General features: G+C 41.6%; 1 protein-coding gene across 1 annotated transcript in view; it reads left to right on the top strand.

Moving 5' to 3' along the window:
* kcnn3 (potassium intermediate/small conductance calcium-activated channel, subfamily N, member 3) overlaps positions 1–18027 on the top strand; it is a 48357-nt gene that overhangs the window by 28227 nt on the left and 2103 nt on the right. The window contains exons 4-7 of the mRNA XM_073485744.1: positions 244–365; positions 2454–2595; positions 8639–8749; positions 16125–16252. Of these exons, the coding sequence (XP_073341845.1) occupies positions 244–365; positions 2454–2595; positions 8639–8749; positions 16125–16252 (503 nt within the window). The remainder of the gene's footprint in view (positions 1–243; positions 366–2453; positions 2596–8638; positions 8750–16124; positions 16253–18027) is intronic.

Here is an 18027-nt window from a genome sequence, read left to right on the forward strand (position 1 = left end):
AAGACACTGTATAGCTTGACCCCGTGTTAGAGGGCGAGCCCCGATCTCGACTCCAATTACAGTGAAGATCCTCCAAGTGCTGCTGCTATCAAAAGATACTCAAAAGACTAATTAGTAAAACAGCAAGTCTGTGTGGGAAACTGCGTACAGGTTCAGGATTCACAGCTAAATGCAAAGTAAAATGTGTTTTACAATATTTATCAGCTCTGCTATACTGAGTGTGTGTACTTGTGTGTGTTGCAGGTGCATTTTAACACACGGTTTGTAATGAAAACCCTCATGACTATCTGCCCCGGGACGGTGCTGCTGGTCTTCAGCATCTCCCTGTGGATCATCGCCGCCTGGACCGTACGAGTGTGCGAGAGGTCAGTTTAACTAAGCTGTGTCGTTTGTGTTTTGTATTGTGTGTGCATGAGACAGAGCGCTGGACTGTGATTGGATGACAAATTCAACTGAGCAATTAAATTCAATTGGCAGGAAATATAATCTGGGGCATTTGTGTAACATAATCCCTCTTTAGACTCTAGTTTATGAGGCTTTCTCACCACTTGTGCACTTAATTTGATCCAGGCGATGGAGTTGTTACTTCGTTTGTCCACTTTTGTCTCAGACACTTTATTTTAACTGCCCCATTCAGCATTTAAAAGCAGTATACAAACACTAGATTTTGTTAAAGCCCATGATGTACAAACATGAATGAGTGATTAATAACACCGAATAATATACTGGAAATTACAATACAGAAATCTAAAGCTGCAATGAATAATCTATTAATCGATTAGTTGTCAACTGTTAACCACCAACTATTTTGATAACTAATTAATTGGTTTGAGTCATTTTTTAAAAGCCCAAATTCTTTGATTTGAATATTTTCTGGTTTCTTTACTCATCTATGACAGTAAACTGAATATCTTTGGGTTGTGGAAACAACAAGACGGACGTCATCTTTGGCTTTGGGAAACATATTTTTACCATTTTTGGACATTTTATAAACCAAATAATTAATCGATTAACCAAGAAAATAATCAACAGATTAACTGACAATGAAATAATCATTAATTGCAGCCCGGGAGAAATTATACATGAACAAATCCTGATAGTGTGTTATCAGGCATTTAAAAAAATTCTAAAAAAAAACTCATAAAGACATGTTGAGCCTGAAAGTTAATTTTTTACAATTAATTAAAAAATAAAATTCTTTAAGGAATAGTTTGACTTTGACTTTGGTTTATGTCCAAAGATAATAAAGTGTACATACTAATACTTTTAAAGATCACTTATTCAAGCATCTTAAAAATACGTCAGCAACCAACCTCAGCTGTCCTTTATCAAATCTTTTAACGTTACCACAGAAATTAGGAGACTTTATCAACCTAGCTGACGTTGGTGATCTGGCATTAGGCTAACTCCTCTTGATATAATGTAAGCTAACCACTAAACGTTAGCTAGCTAGTTAGGCAGTGTTTTGCTAAAATTAACTAACCTAAGATGTGACTGTATACAGTGTGATGTGCCCGTGGTGATCATGGCATCAATGTATGATGTGACAAACGCAGGTGTGCATTAATTAATACTGAATACATATGATAATGTGTTTTAAACTGTTTATTATTAATCGTTTATTCACTGCTTATAAATGCTAAACACAAGGTTAAACAGCAATGTTCCCGTCCTTTTTTCACACGTTGCAGGTCTTTTTTTTAGCCATTTATCTGACATTATATAAAACCAGGAGAGGATATGAAGTAACCACTGACCTTGCGGTCTCACTGTTTCAAAGTGTAAATCAAATTGCCGACTTACATTTAAAGATTGATAATGATAACATTAATTGATTTTGTGAGTCGTGTAATGTTATTGATGTGAGATCAAGAGGAAGGCAAGAAGTGGCCATCCCTTTTTGATGTGCTCAGATGCTTTCGAGATTACCAAGGAAATCTGGGAGAATCACAGTTGGTTAATAAGCTTGATTAAATGCATCATGGCCTGTCTGCTGGAAAGCCGTTGTTTGGTCTCCATCCAAGTTTAACTGGTATTTCGCCGCATCTCCAAACCAAACTAACAAATGGGGGGAAAAAAACATCAAAAATTTCAATTGAACTGCTTAAAACACAGAGAGCAAATATATCTGATGCTAACATCCGAGGCGATACATTTCCGTTTCTCTGTTATTTTTCTTTGGGGGGGGAAACTTTGTTTCAGATCTGCACCGGGTTTGGTTGCTATGGCAACAGTGTTGTGCATATTACAGGAATGATGGAGGCAAGAGCTGCAGTTATGTGTTATGTTCTGTGTCAGGTGAAATTGAAGGACGCGTGTTTTCGGTTTGACGCCCACATTTGCAGACAGGACCAGTGGGCCCGTTATGATTTTTTGTATTTTCTTTATTATTATTTTTATCTTTTACCGTTGACTGGCTTTATCCTCTGAACACGGATTCTATTTCTTTTTAGGTATCATGATGCCCAGGATGTGACCAGTAACTTCCTGGGAGCCATGTGGCTTATCTCCATCACATTCCTGTCCATCGGCTATGGAGACATGGTCCCTCACACCTACTGTGGCAAAGGAGTCTGTCTGCTCACAGGAATCATGGTCAGTGGATAACACCCCCTCCTCCTCTCCTCTCTCCCCTTTCTCCCCCCTCGCTCTCCCTCCCCCACGGTGCTGTCCTCGCCTCGTTCAAAGGTCAGAAGATTAGAGAGCATTCTGTCATTTGCGAGAGAAATTCTGCCATTTGTGTAATTTGGGCAATCCTCCCTGAATTAGCTTGCATCTGTGCCTCTGTGTGTTTTGGGTGCGTAGGCGTGCAAACAAGAGCATGTTAGTGTTTTTGTGTGCTTGTGTGTGTGTGTGTGTGTGTGTGTGTGTGTGTGTGTGTGTGTGTGTGTGTGTGTGTGTGTGTGTGTGTGTGTGTGTTATTCCCATGTCTGTCCTCATTACATAATGAAGGTCCCACCTTTCAGTGTGCCGTGTCCTCCCACTCTCTCTCTCTCTCTCTCTCTCTCTCTCTCTCTCTTTTCCTTGTAGCACTATCTACCTCACTCTCTCGTTCAGTCTCTCTCTTTCTATTTATCCCTCCATCTCTCTTTTCCTCTCTGTCCGTCTCTCCTTCCCCGAGGCCATGTGTTTATTTCTATCTGCCGTCCATCTGTTGGTATGAGTGTTTAAGCTGCCGACTGCTCCTCTCTTTGCTTCACTTCACAGGTGTCCTCCCCTCCTCTTCTGTCATTCTTCTTCTTTCTTTGTCTCATTTTCTGTCTCTGCTTTGTCACACTGGCCCTTCTCCTCTACATCTCTACCGTTCTTTTGTTTAAAGGAACAACTACAAGTTTTTTTTAAATTTGCCCAATTACTCAACTCATTTTGTAGTCTGGATGCAGACACGACACCATGCTAACACTTTAACATTTGCTGCTCTGAATGACTGGAGGAAATTAGTGTCTTTTCAAATGCAAGAAAATGAAAATGTCTTAATAGCTCTACAGCTAAATGTCAGGTTATCTCAAATTAAATGTGCTAATAAGTGTGGTGGCTGTGGTTGATTTTTATAAGAAATTAGGACTCAAAATATGATAATGTGTTACCTGGGAGTACTTCTCTCATAGGACACAGTGTGCTGCATGTTTTTTTTTTTGTTGCCAAGGGGGAGAGCACTTTGAGTAAGAGTAGACTATGTTCAGATGAAAAGCTGAAAGTCACTGCACAGTGGGTGCTCACCTGAGTTGGGGATGAAGCTGTTTTTTAAACAAATTATGTAATAATATCACAGAGTCCTGCAATGCATTAAGCACTACATTATCAATGTGTTTCTCAAAAAGATGAAGGAGGCCTGAATGAGGATTTTGATGGATTTTAAAACCTGAGAGAATAATTGTGCACAAGGTTTTACCCATAGAGATAATGCCAGTAGGGTAGTTGAGCTTGTTAAAGTGGGTGAAATGTAGAGCCAGTGTGCTCATACAAAATAAGAGCACCACTTAACATTTTAAAAAGCGTCCGTAAAGAGTCCTCAGGACAGTCAAGTTACATGGTAAGATAATGGGACCACTGGCAAAACAAAGAGCAGAGTTTCTGAACTGTTTTTGTTTCATCAAGAAAATAATAAGCTGCTAAAAAAGCATTTCATTTCCATATCCATCACCGCAGCAATCTTCCATTTAGGTCTGAGCTGAGTGCGCCCACAGTCAAGCAGCAACCACAATGGCTGAGTGTTGACGTGTGAAGGTGCCTTAAGATGCAAGAGAGCGACTTAGAAAGCCTACAGACATATCTCTCAAAAACAGTCCTTAAGTATTTTCCACAGTAAGTTACTGGATCGCCAGTAAACCTTCCTTTCTCAGGTCTGCCATGTTGCACCACCAACAGTAGCCCAGGATGGACAAAACAAACCCTTGTTTTGAGAGAGAGCCTTCTGAATTATTTGGATTATACTAAATCCTACACACTGGTCCTTTCAAATAGACCCTTTCACAACATTAACCACGTTTTATAAAGGACAATTTCTCCCATGCGCCCGGAGCAACATTAATTATTATGAGCCAGGAACAAACACCAACACGGGAAAATAAGATCATGATCTGAATCATCTACTAGGGTCACACAGAGGATTTTGGCATCTTTATTTCTCACTAGCTACTTCCCCAAAACTTTCAGATACCTGCATGCGTACTGTTGGTGAAGCTTCTCAGTCATCCAGGTCATGGTGTATCTGAGTGCTACACAGTGGCAAATGGACTTGACGGAGTTTCTTCAAGATGTTTCACCTCTCGTCCAAGAGGCTTCTTCGGTTCTAACCAACTAGTGAGGTGTCGCGGGCTTTAAACCCTGCAGGTCACATGTTAGTCCTGAGTTTCAAACTCAGAGGTGAAACGTCTCCGAGAAACTCGAGCAAGTCCAATATTCTCCGTGTAGAACTGAGATACTGCATGTGTATTACCTCATCCTCACTGTGTCTGTCCAGCCTCGTTGTATCTGCCAGCTCACCTACTTTCCTCACTGTATAGTCCATTAGATGTGTGAATAAACACACTCATGCACACACACACACACACACATACACACACAGACCCCCCATTTGCTGAGTGAATCATCCAACTTGTGTTTTAGAGTACAACTCTTACTATAATGTTAACACACACACACACAAAGACGCAAACCAGGGGGTTGGATACAGAACGTCCCAGGCCCAGTGTTACAGACTGCATCCTCCACACAAACACTGACACAGAGCTTGACACACACTCTTTGTGTGACTCCCACACACACTCTCCTCTCCTGTCACAAACACACACTTCAGAGTGTTCAGAGTGGGTTATTTTTTTCGTTGATCATCAGAGAAACGGTGAGTATGCAGGTGGACGCAGAAAGGTGAGGCTCGTGGCAGGGGTGACAAGTGGAGGGCAGAGAACAGGGTTATTATTTATTTATTTTTCTTGGTTGAGAATTATTGTAATGAGTTTCTATAGGAGAAATTCTCGCCTTTGTTACTATGACAACACATGAAGGCCAACAGTGTTGGAATATACCACTGCCCCGAGGCTACCTGGGGGTGTGCCAGGTGTCAGTCTGTATGTGTGTGTGTAGTCTTTATTATTCTATACAGCAAAGGGTGTATGTTGTTGTAATGTATGCATGCATGTGTCTATTTAAGTTCCTCATTCATGTATGTTAGTATGCTCTTTACTTTAACCCTCTATATATAAGCTGTATAAATATTTAATAAATGGCTTATAACACACTGTAACAGAATCCTATACATCTAATAATTATTATTATTATCAGAGGAAGAAGAAAAAAGAACAACAACAACAACAACAAGGAAAAGTAGAAGAAGAACAAGAAGAAGAAGAAGAAATTGCTGTATTCATACAGCAGTTTTAAAATAAAATTGAACAGTGCCTTACAAGCTTGAAACATACAGACTGAGGCAAATAAAAACAAGCAATTGAAAATCCAAAAAGTGGAATAAAAACCCCCAACAATAAAGATGAATACTGATAATAAAACAGATAAGACGTGTTGGCAGTAGAACAAGGTGCTAGAATTTGAAAAAGGTTTTTGTGTAAAGGTACATTTTTAAAAAAACTGATTCAAAATACGTCACTGGTTCTTCAAGCCCCTTGGCAGGGAGCTCCAAAACTGAGGAGCTTTGACTGCAAAAGTCGGCCAACGTGACTAAACATAACTTTAATACATGACCTCATCCGTGCCGGCGTCAAGTCAGATAGATTTTCATCTGCAGTGATGGTTGTTTAACTGTGAAGACAACAACTCCCATGATCCCACACTATACTTAAGTAAAATCACATATATTTCTTCTTTTTACAGTGTTGGCCAATGGTGTTTTTAATATACTGTATATACACTTTCTTTGCACATACTACTGTACATTTCTGTCCTGTACCATTCACCATCCTTTATTCTGTACCTTTGAATTATTTGTTCAGTTCTTTCTGTCCTTGTTTCTCGTCGTATGTCTGTTTCTGTGTAGTACACTGAGTGCTTTGTAAACCAGAGTCAAATTCTTTGGCCAATAAAAGCCGATTTTGAATTTATATATTCTTATATCTGGATTTAACTACATTATATTGCGTTATAAACTCAAATGTTTACGTGATGCATAGAAGTGTCAAATGGAGAAGGGAGGGGGTTAAAGTGTTGTGGTGCCCATGTGAGTTTGTGTTTTTGTTTGCCTTCCATCTACTGCAGCCTCTTGATATACTGTAGCTCTGGATGGGTCGTCGGGTTAAAGAGATGCAAAGTAGCTGCCATTTCAAACCTATTATGTGTTTTTGTCTGTCTCTAAGTGCTTGTGTTGTGCGCACTAATTGAGCAAATTAAATTTATCATTTTTTGTGTGTTGAACATCGTCCCCCAATTCCTCCTGCTGACCCGCTCGGGGGGAACTGTTTTCCTCTGCCCGTACATGAAGCTGAGGAGATGTCGTTGTTTTAACCTGGAGTGTGTGAGGATGTTGCACAGAGGCACAGATGGGTGATTCCCCCCTTTTCTCTGACAGCTACGTTGATGGCTGCGCTGTGGTGGAGGAAGCGAGGGAAACACCCAGGCGTATGAAACAAATCACAGCGGCGCAGCCATCATCAGCCGTGTCACTCTGTGGAGATTGCACAGGGAACCCTGCTGAAATCAAATGGATGCAGGCGTATACACAAACAAACTCACATACACACACACACACTCACTCACCAGCACATCGCCTGCCTTGACAAACCAATCAGCACCCCACTGTTTCTGACCGAAGAGGACAATTTTGAACACACCAGCTCACACATACACACAGCTGGGTACGTGCACTTCTGCGCTGCACTTGTACATACTGTACTGTTCGTCGAGGGCTCTTCTTCCTAAAGCACAGACATGTATGAATGCTCTAAGGGTTTTCCATCGGTTTTCATCATATTTTATTCATAGTTGTTGAATAAACACAAATAGAGTGGATGAGTGTATAGACGTGGGCACTAATGCTGTGTTAGTGCGTTACATTTTACTGAGTCCAGCCAAAGTTATTTTCGGCAAACCTGTCTTATCGTCCCGGAGCGTGCACGACGGAGTCTTGGCTATTTCCTACACGCTTCAGAAAATGTTGCATGCTCCCTCGCTCTCGCTCTCGAACTCACTCATGTTATATCTCTTTTACTCTCTCGTCCTCTCCCACTGTGAGATGCACACGCTCGCAAAGCAGGAAGGAAGAGCACTCATACATTTTCATTAAACACTCTTAATCTTAATTCATTACTTATCAGGAGATATGTGACCTCATTAACATTGCCTTCTTCTCCATCTTTCTCTCCTCCCAGCCTGCGCACACACCCGCGCCTCGCCTTCATTCATCCCTCTCTGTGTTTCCTTCCTCTCCCATTTATATTTACTCATAGCTCTGCACTCCCTTTATCTTCTCTTCCTTTCTCTCCCTTTTTTCCTGCCCCTTCAGAGGAACCTGCGAGCACTCAGCAGCCCCATTGAAGACAGTGTCTAATCTGAAAGTTAATTAAGTCTGTCTTCCTCCCTGTGTTCCTGCTCTTCTTCTCTTCTCAAGCATGTCTTCCTGGTTGAGAGACTGCCGTCACTCTCCCCCAAATGAATTTGCCATATGTCCCATGTGGGCCGAGCTGGAATACAGACAAACCGGTCTGTGTTTTACACTTTTACACTTCCTGCAGGCCTGGAGCCTCCTGTGACAGAAGAAGACTGACACCATGTAATTCAGATTGACAGCATCTAATTAAATGAAATTAGGTAGTGCCAATCTCTGATGTTTTTCTCATCTATAAGGGGGAATATTTTTCGGCTACATATAGAAGCGATATAGAACGGATCTCACACCAGATGGATTGGAAGTGAAAATAGACTTGGCTTTCCTCTCGACATGAGGAAATGTGGATCTGGAACAGAGCTATCCCTCTTAATCCTCTCCTCTCTCCCATTCACTTCTCCTTCTGTCGCGCGTCTCCCATCCTCATATTTGTCCTCGCTCCCTTCAATCATCTGGGCTAATTCCCCGGCCAAAAAGCCACCGATTTACCAATTCCTCCTCTTTACTGACTCACTCAGTGCTCTGTTTTCTCCTCCTCCTCCTCCACCCTCCCTCCCTCCTTCCCTCCCTCTTCTCTCTCAGGGTGCAGGCTGTACGGCGCTGGTGGTTGCTGTGGTAGCCAGGAAGCTGGAGCTGACCAAGGCCGAGAAACACGTACACAACTTCATGATGGACACGCAGCTCACCAAGAGGGTGTGTAGGCTTGTGTGGTGTGAATGAGTGTAAAACAAGCAAAACTGTAATTCCTAAAGGGGAGCACAAATTTTTTGCATGCGCCAAGGTTCTTACCCTAACAGACCTGTAATTTATAAAAAACACAGGTTTGATGTTTTGTCCTCCTTTGGGTGATTTTGTACTATATTTTTCATATTGCTTTGGGGTTGAAGACAAGGTTGTTGAGAGGCCGGTAAAACAGCTTGTCCTTTCACTGCCCCTCCTTTACCCTCCCCAACATTATCACCCTGTATTGTTGTGACAGTGTGCCATGTTATTTGACTGAGCGAAGGCAATAAAAGGTCATCTCTTTCTCGCCCTCTCTGTTCTGCTCCCTCACTTACCGTCTCTCTCTTTCTCTCCACTCCGATCTTTCTCCTGCCTCATGGCCTCCCCTCCAACCCGCCCACCGCCCCTCTCCTCTGACATTTGTCTCTCTTACAGTAAATCCCTTTCCCTCTCTCTGTCTTTCTGTCACCGTCCCTCTTCTCCCCCCTCTTTCACTTCGTCCTTGCCACCTCCATGTCTTCTTCCCTCCATCTTTCATACCCTCCCTCCATCGCTCCTTTTCAATTTTTCATACAGTTGAAAGACTGCAAGTTTTAAAAATAGCTCCCATATCAAATATGTAGGGTACATTATGGCAGCAGGGTATCTGGGTGACTGAATGGGGTGGAAAGATCAATAATTTCAGTGTGGATAAAATATGGACAGAGACGCCAAACAGACTCTATCGGAGCCGGGCTCTCACCTTGTCTTCCTGAAAGGCTCTGACCAGGTCAGAGACAGTCTGTTTTCACAAGACATTTAGCACCTTGAACAGTGTGATCGTGTGTGTGTGTGTGTGTGTGTGTGTGTGTGTGTGTGTGTGTGTGTGTGTGTGTGTGTGTGTGTGTGTGTAGATGTAGAAAAGATCTTGAATTCAGCTGGCCATGTAAAGTGGTTGTTCCCAGGCTTTTGTGTTTGATGTACCCCCAAGTGAACTTGAATCATCGGACACTTTGGACTAGACTTAAACATTTCTACAACTTTTAGATTGATTGCCATGACATTTATTAAGCTATTTTTTGTTCCCCAGAGCATGTACCATATCTAATCACTTCAGTGATCCCCTGACTTTTTCAATAGCACCACCAACAAGTTGACATCTTTGGCTTTTAGTTAAATATCTTGACTGATGGATGGATTGCCGTTGAATTTTGTACAGATATTCACCTCAGTAAATGTTAGCATGCTATGGTTAGCACATTAAACATTATGCCAAAGTCCTTTTAGGCAGCAATCTTGGCTTTTGGCTGATGTAAAACAGATGATTAGCTTTTGCAGAGGGGTGGGAATCGTGTCCTACAATTGCCGTCTCTGGCGTTACACACTTTTCCATTCAAAATGCTTTTAGTGGTTTCTCTCCTGTCTTATAATGTCTCGGACTTACGTCAAGGCCTAATGTAATGCATGTAAGCATTGTTAGGAACATGTTAGTACGTTAGCATATCAGCGAGCTCGCATTAGCATGTAGCCTCAAAGAAAAACGAGCCTGAGCTTTTGCATTCAAGCTACTCATACAAACGGAGTCATTTCTGTCATATTTGTGCCATTTGCAGTGGGAAAAGCCATATGGTTAATGCATTTATTTATTAGTTTTAGCTCATGGTGTTGCTAAAACTGACTCGGGTTGGTTGAAGGGTTGCACTGTGCAGTTTTATTACCGTAGCTGGTTATTGTGACTGTAAATAAACTAAAGATTCAGCCTCACATTAATTTGCAATCCTATTTGTATGTTAATTCTGCTGTTAAACACATAGCCCACAGTATGTGAATATATTCAAAATCAACTCATAATTAGATTTTGAAATTAATTGAGCTACTCTGCAATCTTTCCACATAACCCCTGGCAATTGTAGTCTCATGTTCCTGAAAATCTAATTGAAAGTAATGTTTTTTTGTAACTTTATAAGCCATTGCAACGCCATTCATTGAGATAGATAAAAACTGTTGCGTTTCATATTTTATTCATATCTAGATAAAAAAGAATACCAAACATTTTAATGTGACTGTCCTCCAAAATTCAATAAATCACAGTCTTAACAAAGCCAGTCGTCAGGTAAGGGAGGTGCCAAACAGCAGCTCCATTCAGCTCAATGCAGCATGCTGCTTGGTGACATTTCCTTCAAAGGGTCTTCGGTTTATGCGATGGTAATTGTCTCCTGCCCTCTATTACTAAGAGACCAGTGATTGAAGTTGTTGTATCCACATTGATTTACATGGCGGGGGCCATTCTCTGCCATATCATCGTAACAAGAGAGTACGATCACTCAAGGCTTGGTAATGAATAATGCAACGACAGACTTTATATCCGGCCATCTTCATATGTGTGCGCACACACACATATAGACACTAAAGCACATACACTGGCTTTCTACATTAGTGAATTGGTGATTCCTTCCCTTTGAAGTCTTAACAAGAATGTCAATTAAATGTCAATCAGCAGAGCTCTCAGCCAGTGAACCGTGTTCCTGGTAATATCTGTGTTTGATGTCATTGTCTTTATCTTTACATGTGTCGTGTCGTAAAGAAAATGTGTTGGGTGTGGTTGTTCACCAGTGCCCAACGCAGTACCAAACAAACTTCTGCACCAGCACGCAGGAAAATAAACATTTCCTTCGACAGATCATTTTGAGTCCGAATACGTGCGGTGTTGTTGACACTGTCTGACACATACTTCAAAATATATTCACTTTGCGTCATTTGAGTCTTCTCTGCTTTCATCCTCAGATCTGATTTTCAGACACGCCCGACAGGACTGAAGTCGAAATCTTGTGTGGTGCAGATTGGGTGCCGAGGTCCTTATAGCCTTATCATGTGCTTTAAAATCATCATTCAAAGTTCAATGCACAGGGTTCATTTTCATGCAGTGTTCAGTGAAGTGAAGTGTTCCCCACCCTTTGATAGGATTAACACGGATGTTAATTAAATAACCGTTGACATAGCCCCTAGTCGATGGTGTGTGTGAGGTTGTGAGTGCTCATGTTTGATATCAGGGCTTGTTGTCCTGATGCAGGCCATCCAACGTGTGTTTTAAAGGCTGTCATGCGTGCATGGCTCCATACTGAAGTATTGGTTATTTCAGAGCACTGTTGAAGTCTATCTAGTCAGAACGTCGCCGTGAACATTCAAAGAGCGCCCTCGACGCTGAAAAAAGTGGACACACTTACTGTACAGTAGGCTAAGTGGTGTCTCCTTCCTTTGGATGGCACTACCATGTCAATTAAATGCCACTCGCTGAAGCAGAAAGTGGCTTGACCTTGTGAATGTGGCTAACTTTGTGTTTCTGAGGTCAGTACTCTTATTTCAAGCTTTTCAAGTCGGGTTCCATAGTTGAAAATGTGAGGTATTTCTATAAATTTGCACTCCGACTGTGTATTCTGCCTCCACTCCGGACCATTGGTTAATTCAGAGCACTTTTATAAGTCCCTGTGGCATATTCAGAGCTTCACCCGCCCTGAATATTCAGAGAGTACACTCTGGGCTCCGGCCAAGGAGGAGGTGCTGCAATGCCTTCCAATGTTTACACCACTAGCCAAATGGGAGCAATCTAGACCCCCGAAGATTTCCACGCAGCTAGCTTTCACTCCGCACGGTAAAAATAACTGATTCTCCGACACGTCATTATTAGTGTGGACGTATTGTGACAGCGACAGAAATTGATTTGACACTCACTGAATGCATTTACACATCTCTCTGATGTTTTTCACTTTTTTTTTTACCAATTTAACCAGAGTGCACTGTCTACATTCATGAGAGGTTCTCTGTGGTGTGCTGTGAATGTTTTCTCACAAATGACCTCATTCAGGAGACAAAAAAATGAATACAAGTAATAGAAGACAGTTATTATTTTAATTTGATGAAGTGTCCTGTGATCCCTCTCCTGTCCTGTCTCTGTTTTTGGGCATCCGTGGATGTGCGACCATGTTAGTGTGTGTGTGCACGCGCATGTGCGTGTGTGTGTGTGTGACTTGTCTCTTTTCCTTTTGTCACCCCGGCTGTGAAGGGAAGGTCAGAGCAGGTTAGGCCACGTGTCACTGCTGCCACATGGGAGGTTGTTGCCAAGGTAATTGGCCTGTTTGTTTATGTTTTGTGCTCTCCTTGAAAACACCATTGAATCTCTAGCACCACAGCATATAATTACCAATTGCATACATAGGTCATTAATGCTCTCCTGGGTTGGCAGGGGTCAGGCGTCTCGGCTCTTCCCTCTGATGCTGATCCTCTGACGAATGTCTCCATCACTACGGAAAATGAATGGAAATAATGCCGTTTTTTTCTTCTACGAGCAACAAATGAAGTGTCAGAGCCTAATCAATTCTATTTTTTTGGTTTTTCTAGATACCAAAATGTTAATATTCGAGTCCATGCTTATTTGAAAAGAGCTGTTACTGCTATTTTAATAATGTGGTCGTATTAACTGTGATGACATTTCAAAAATATATCTATTTATACTGATTGATTCATACTCAGCAATATGTCATCAACCACCCAACATGCTGAGGTGTGGGAACCCCTTGCCTTAACAGATTTCTCTTGTACCTGCCATAAGGTGTGCCATGTAGGGGAGCAGCCAGAACAGATATTTGACCCAAACCAGCCATATGGCCCCAACATGATTACCCAAGTACAAGCCATATGGTCCGCGGATGGCTGCTGCTGCCGTCGTTTGGTTTCTTGTGGAGTATTCTTTGCACTTCACGTTGAGTTGCCGTCTTTGCCGCCGTTTTCTACATTAACTCCCAGGAGGAGAGAGAAAGAAAAATACTGAGTGGTGTTGTGGGGAATTAACTGCAAGATACAAACAGTGTGGTATCACCACTCCCTGTTATTTGCATGTGGAGCAGCTCCCAGGATTTGAATGAAGGCTGAAGCGTTCGCATCATCTAATTAAATGGCCCGAAGCAGTGCAACAGGCTCCCTCTGCACTGCTGGACAGGAAGTTTGTGTGAAAACTTCCTCGGCGAGCCGGCCAGGCAGACACAAGATGCCATCGTTCATCATATTTCACTCAGCCTGCAATGATTAATCAGCCGATAAATAGCATTTGACATATCAATTTACCAGTGGGCCTGTAGATATGAGGGGTATTAAATGTGCTCTTCAGTAACCTGGCTCATGATTAGAACTTGAGAAAGTGTGTTTTGTTCTCACATAATCAGGACAAATTAACTTTTTCCTGACTGTCACTGACACTTGGTTGCAAATATCCAACAATGTAAGTACCTGTGAATTAAATTTGATGGTAACCCTCCTGTTATTTTTAATGTTTAACCTCCCTAAAAGATTTTTTTGCTCAGTAGTTAATGTTTGAAAACTCATAGTCTTTCAGAATTAGCATTTCCCATTTCTCAATGCTCTGATAAACAAAGCTGGTTCAAAAAGTTGGGAACAAATTGTATCTCTCGTACTGTGCATTGCTATTGCATTTCCAGCACTCGATGTAGTAAAACGTGGCCCGGATATTTGTTTTCTCTCTTTCTCCCGCCACCCTGGGGCTCTGTAATGAAGCCACTGAAACATTAATAAGATCTTTCTTTCCGATTTCAGGCCAATCAGTGCAATTTTATGTTGATTTGCACATTTTACCAGCCGTGTAAGAGGTATTTTGGATGCATGCAGCGTATATAAGTTGTCAACAAAGGGACATAAAGTACCTAACACATAAACTTAGTAAATTTGAAGATAACAGGAGGGTTAAAAAGCTATCTAATCAAGAAATTAGGAGTGATGTTGACATTAATGTGGCAGTGGTTGCTGTACTAGCTTGTCTTTATTTTGACGATGCCTCTTCAGGATCTCTGCAGCTCTGTCAGTGCTGTCCCAGCCACATGGATGGGAGTTCTGTAATCCTATTGATACACACTGGGAGATGAGGCTCAGAGGGAGAAACATGGGATAGCAGGGTTTACCTCACACTCCAGCCCTATAACATCCAAATCCCATTTGTCATGGCGTGTGAACTCAACATTAATATTTTTTAAACTTTATTCACATGAGATTTGCGTGCTATATTTGAATATCTTATCAGCTCACAAGCTGTATAAAGGTAAGAAATCGTAAATTTGTGATGCTAACTGTCATTAAGAGTGATTGGTTGGCTGTGTGGCTCAATCTCCTCGAGGGGTCTTGTATATTATCCATAGTATGTTGGATTAGCTCATTTCGGTTTGACTTCCTCGGTGTCATTGAAAACACATCTGCAAGGCCCAGAGCCTCCTACTCTCTTCATCTGTAGCCAATAGTGTGTTTGTCTGCGTGTGTGTATGTGTAGGCGTGTATGCGTGCGAGCAGTCCTTGACTGCGGTGGATAGGTGCTGATTAGCCAAGCTGCCGGGGTCTTTTGTGCTCCTCAGACGGGGGTATAATTGTTCTTTGTTCAGTGCTCAGCATCTCTTTGAAGTCTCTCATTCAATTTATGTCCTTACAGATTCTCTCTCCCTTCTGCCTTCTCTATGGTATCCACCCGCGCTTTTTTTTTTTTTGCTGGGTGTCATACCCCTGTGTCGTAATTACATAGCAACCTATAAGCATATACAGTGCACGAAACATACAGATGCAGATATGGAAATACACTGATATAGTAGAAGCCTGATCCGTGTCACATAAATCAATCTGGAGCCTGACATTTTGAACGATTTTTTTTATTAAATCGCAGCAGCCACAAAGACAACTGAAGCCTGTCTGACCAGTAAGATGAAGAAAAATAACCATCTTGCCATTGACTGCGCTGAGCATCATTACCATGGCTTGTTCTCCCAACGTCTCTTCTGCCGGGATGAGGATTGTTTTTGACAGCTAGTTTAAGTGCAGCAAGTAACGCTGCCATTGTTTCTTTCAGTTAATGTCATAATTAAATGGAATATCACTGGTTTTAATGAACCGCAATGGTACTGAAGTAAATGACTTCCTTCCCACCAGCCAAGATAATGCAGTCCATTTGAGTCGGTCTACGATATAATGTGGCATAGCCTATAGACAGACAGAGAGAATAGAGAGGAGTGTGCATGAGGGACAGACTCCTGTTGGTTCTCATTGCCAAATCTCCCTAAGGAGCGAGCTGTTTATGAAAGGCACTGGCAAGCAAGCCGGTGTGTGAAGGGAGAAGACAGAGAGAATGAGGGCAGCCTCTAAGAAGAGAACGATGGTTTGGTTTTTCCTTTTGCAGGGAGACAATAGCGAACGGAGGGAATAAGAGAAAGAGAACAGGGGTGGGTAAACCTGTTGCCTGCTTCAGTTGCCAAGGGCTACCTGTTGCTAACAATGTGTGTGTGTGTGTGTGTCTGTGCGTGTGTTGATCGTCTGGGAGCAGATAAAGAACGCAGCGGCTAACGTGCTGAGGGAAACCTGGCTCATCTACAAACACACCAAGCTGATGAAGAAGATCGACCACTCCAGGGTCCGCAAACACCAGCGGAAGTTCCTCCAGGCTATACATCAGTGAGACCACACCTTGCACTCACGCACGCACACACACACACAAGCACACACACATGTACAAAACAGTGCAGTTGAGCTTATCCTTTGAAATCAGCTGTACTTTCTATCCACCCACAGTTTGAATCAGATTGATAATCGGATAAAGTGCATGAATCCCTACACACACACACACACACACATACACATACACACACACACACACACACACACACACACACACACACACATAAAATGAATCATCATCTACTAAAGGGCAAGTTCACACCAGGCAAATACAGTTGTGGGACTGGATAATCAGTGCATTGTGTACTATTAGAGACTCTGATCATCATATTATCTCTGCTGAGGAGTGTTGTTGATACATACAGCACAACTTAATCATGCATTGTTTAGTTATATTTTAATAGGGTGCCTGTCTTGTTAAAGGTTGTTTGACTCTAAGATGTTTGCATATCCACTGTCTAGCATTACAATTAAGTGGCTCGTCTTTGTTGCTTGCTTCTTTGATCTTTTAACAATTCGGTCTAGACTGGAGAACATTAACAAGTGCCTTCAAAAGCCAAGAGAGTCAAGAGACCTAAGGCTGTTTTAATTGTTACATAAAGACTGTCGATGAGACTCTGTGAACACAGTAGCAGGGTCATTTTAGGGCATATGAGTACTTTTTAACCTGGGCCAAACCTGTTCGTGTAACAAGGAGACAAGTTCATCTGAGTCTGCAGCCTCATAAAATCAGTCTGTGCTTCATTATAATGGCGGAAGCCACCGGGTTTGTTTTATGAAAACACAGATTAGACCTTCAGTTCACTAATTATTGTATTGTGGTTTGAGATTCAGGCAGGTTCTATTTTTAATTGGACTGAAGAAAGACGATTTATTTTATCTTGTCAAATTTTGTTCCTGTAAGTTTGTTTCCCCGTAGGAGAGAAGAGAAGGTTTCTTGGTATTAAAACTATCCTGTTCTTTACAGTCTAGATCTTAAAGGAGCGCTTTGTAGTTTTTGGAGAAGAAATTCAAAGTCAGAATTTAAATATTTGCAACTCAGAAATATTTATTTTTTCCATAAGTGAATAAACAAGCTGTTCTCAGAGGAAAATTAGCTTGAAGTAAGTGTAGAGAAAGTTGGCAGGGTCCGCAACATATAAACAAAGTAAAACATTATGTAATTGTCATTTTCTTCATTCAGTTTATTCAGTCATGGAAATGAAGAGACTTTGTTCATTTAATTTGGTTAGGCATAACAAAATCTGTAAATAAAGATCTTTCTCTTCTGATTAAAATGTTTCCCCCAAAACTGCATAATGCACCTTTAAGGTCTCTGTCTTATTTCAACACGGAAGGCACAATGTGTAAGATATGGCCAGAATTTCAGTCATCAACAGAATGTGAAGAAGCGACAGTGTGTCGCAGAGATGTCTGCTGAAGTTAGCATGCGAACCAGCTTTCCTCGGTCCATCCTGTCTTGTGATACCACTCCGATAGCCCCCTTAGTTTCGGCTGGGGGATGTATGGGGGTGGCTAGTTTGCTACATTTCACAATTCCAGTTTTATCTCTAATAAATAAACAACATAAACTCACAAAATGTCATGAAAGTAAATATTTCTAGGCGTATTTCCTTATAAACAGAAAATACAACTGCACACTGTCTGAATTCAAGTTTATCTCTTTGACTGAACTATGTCGAGCTTAATTGCCTTATTACCTCATCGTAAAAAACACTCCCTTCAAAGTCAAGAGACACTAAATAAATCTTTCCACAATCACCTCTGATTTA

The sequence above is a fragment of the Pagrus major genome, chromosome 17 (genome assembly GCF_040436345.1).
Source record: "Pagrus major chromosome 17, Pma_NU_1.0".
Classification (NCBI taxonomy): Eukaryota; Metazoa; Chordata; class Actinopteri; order Spariformes; family Sparidae; genus Pagrus; species Pagrus major.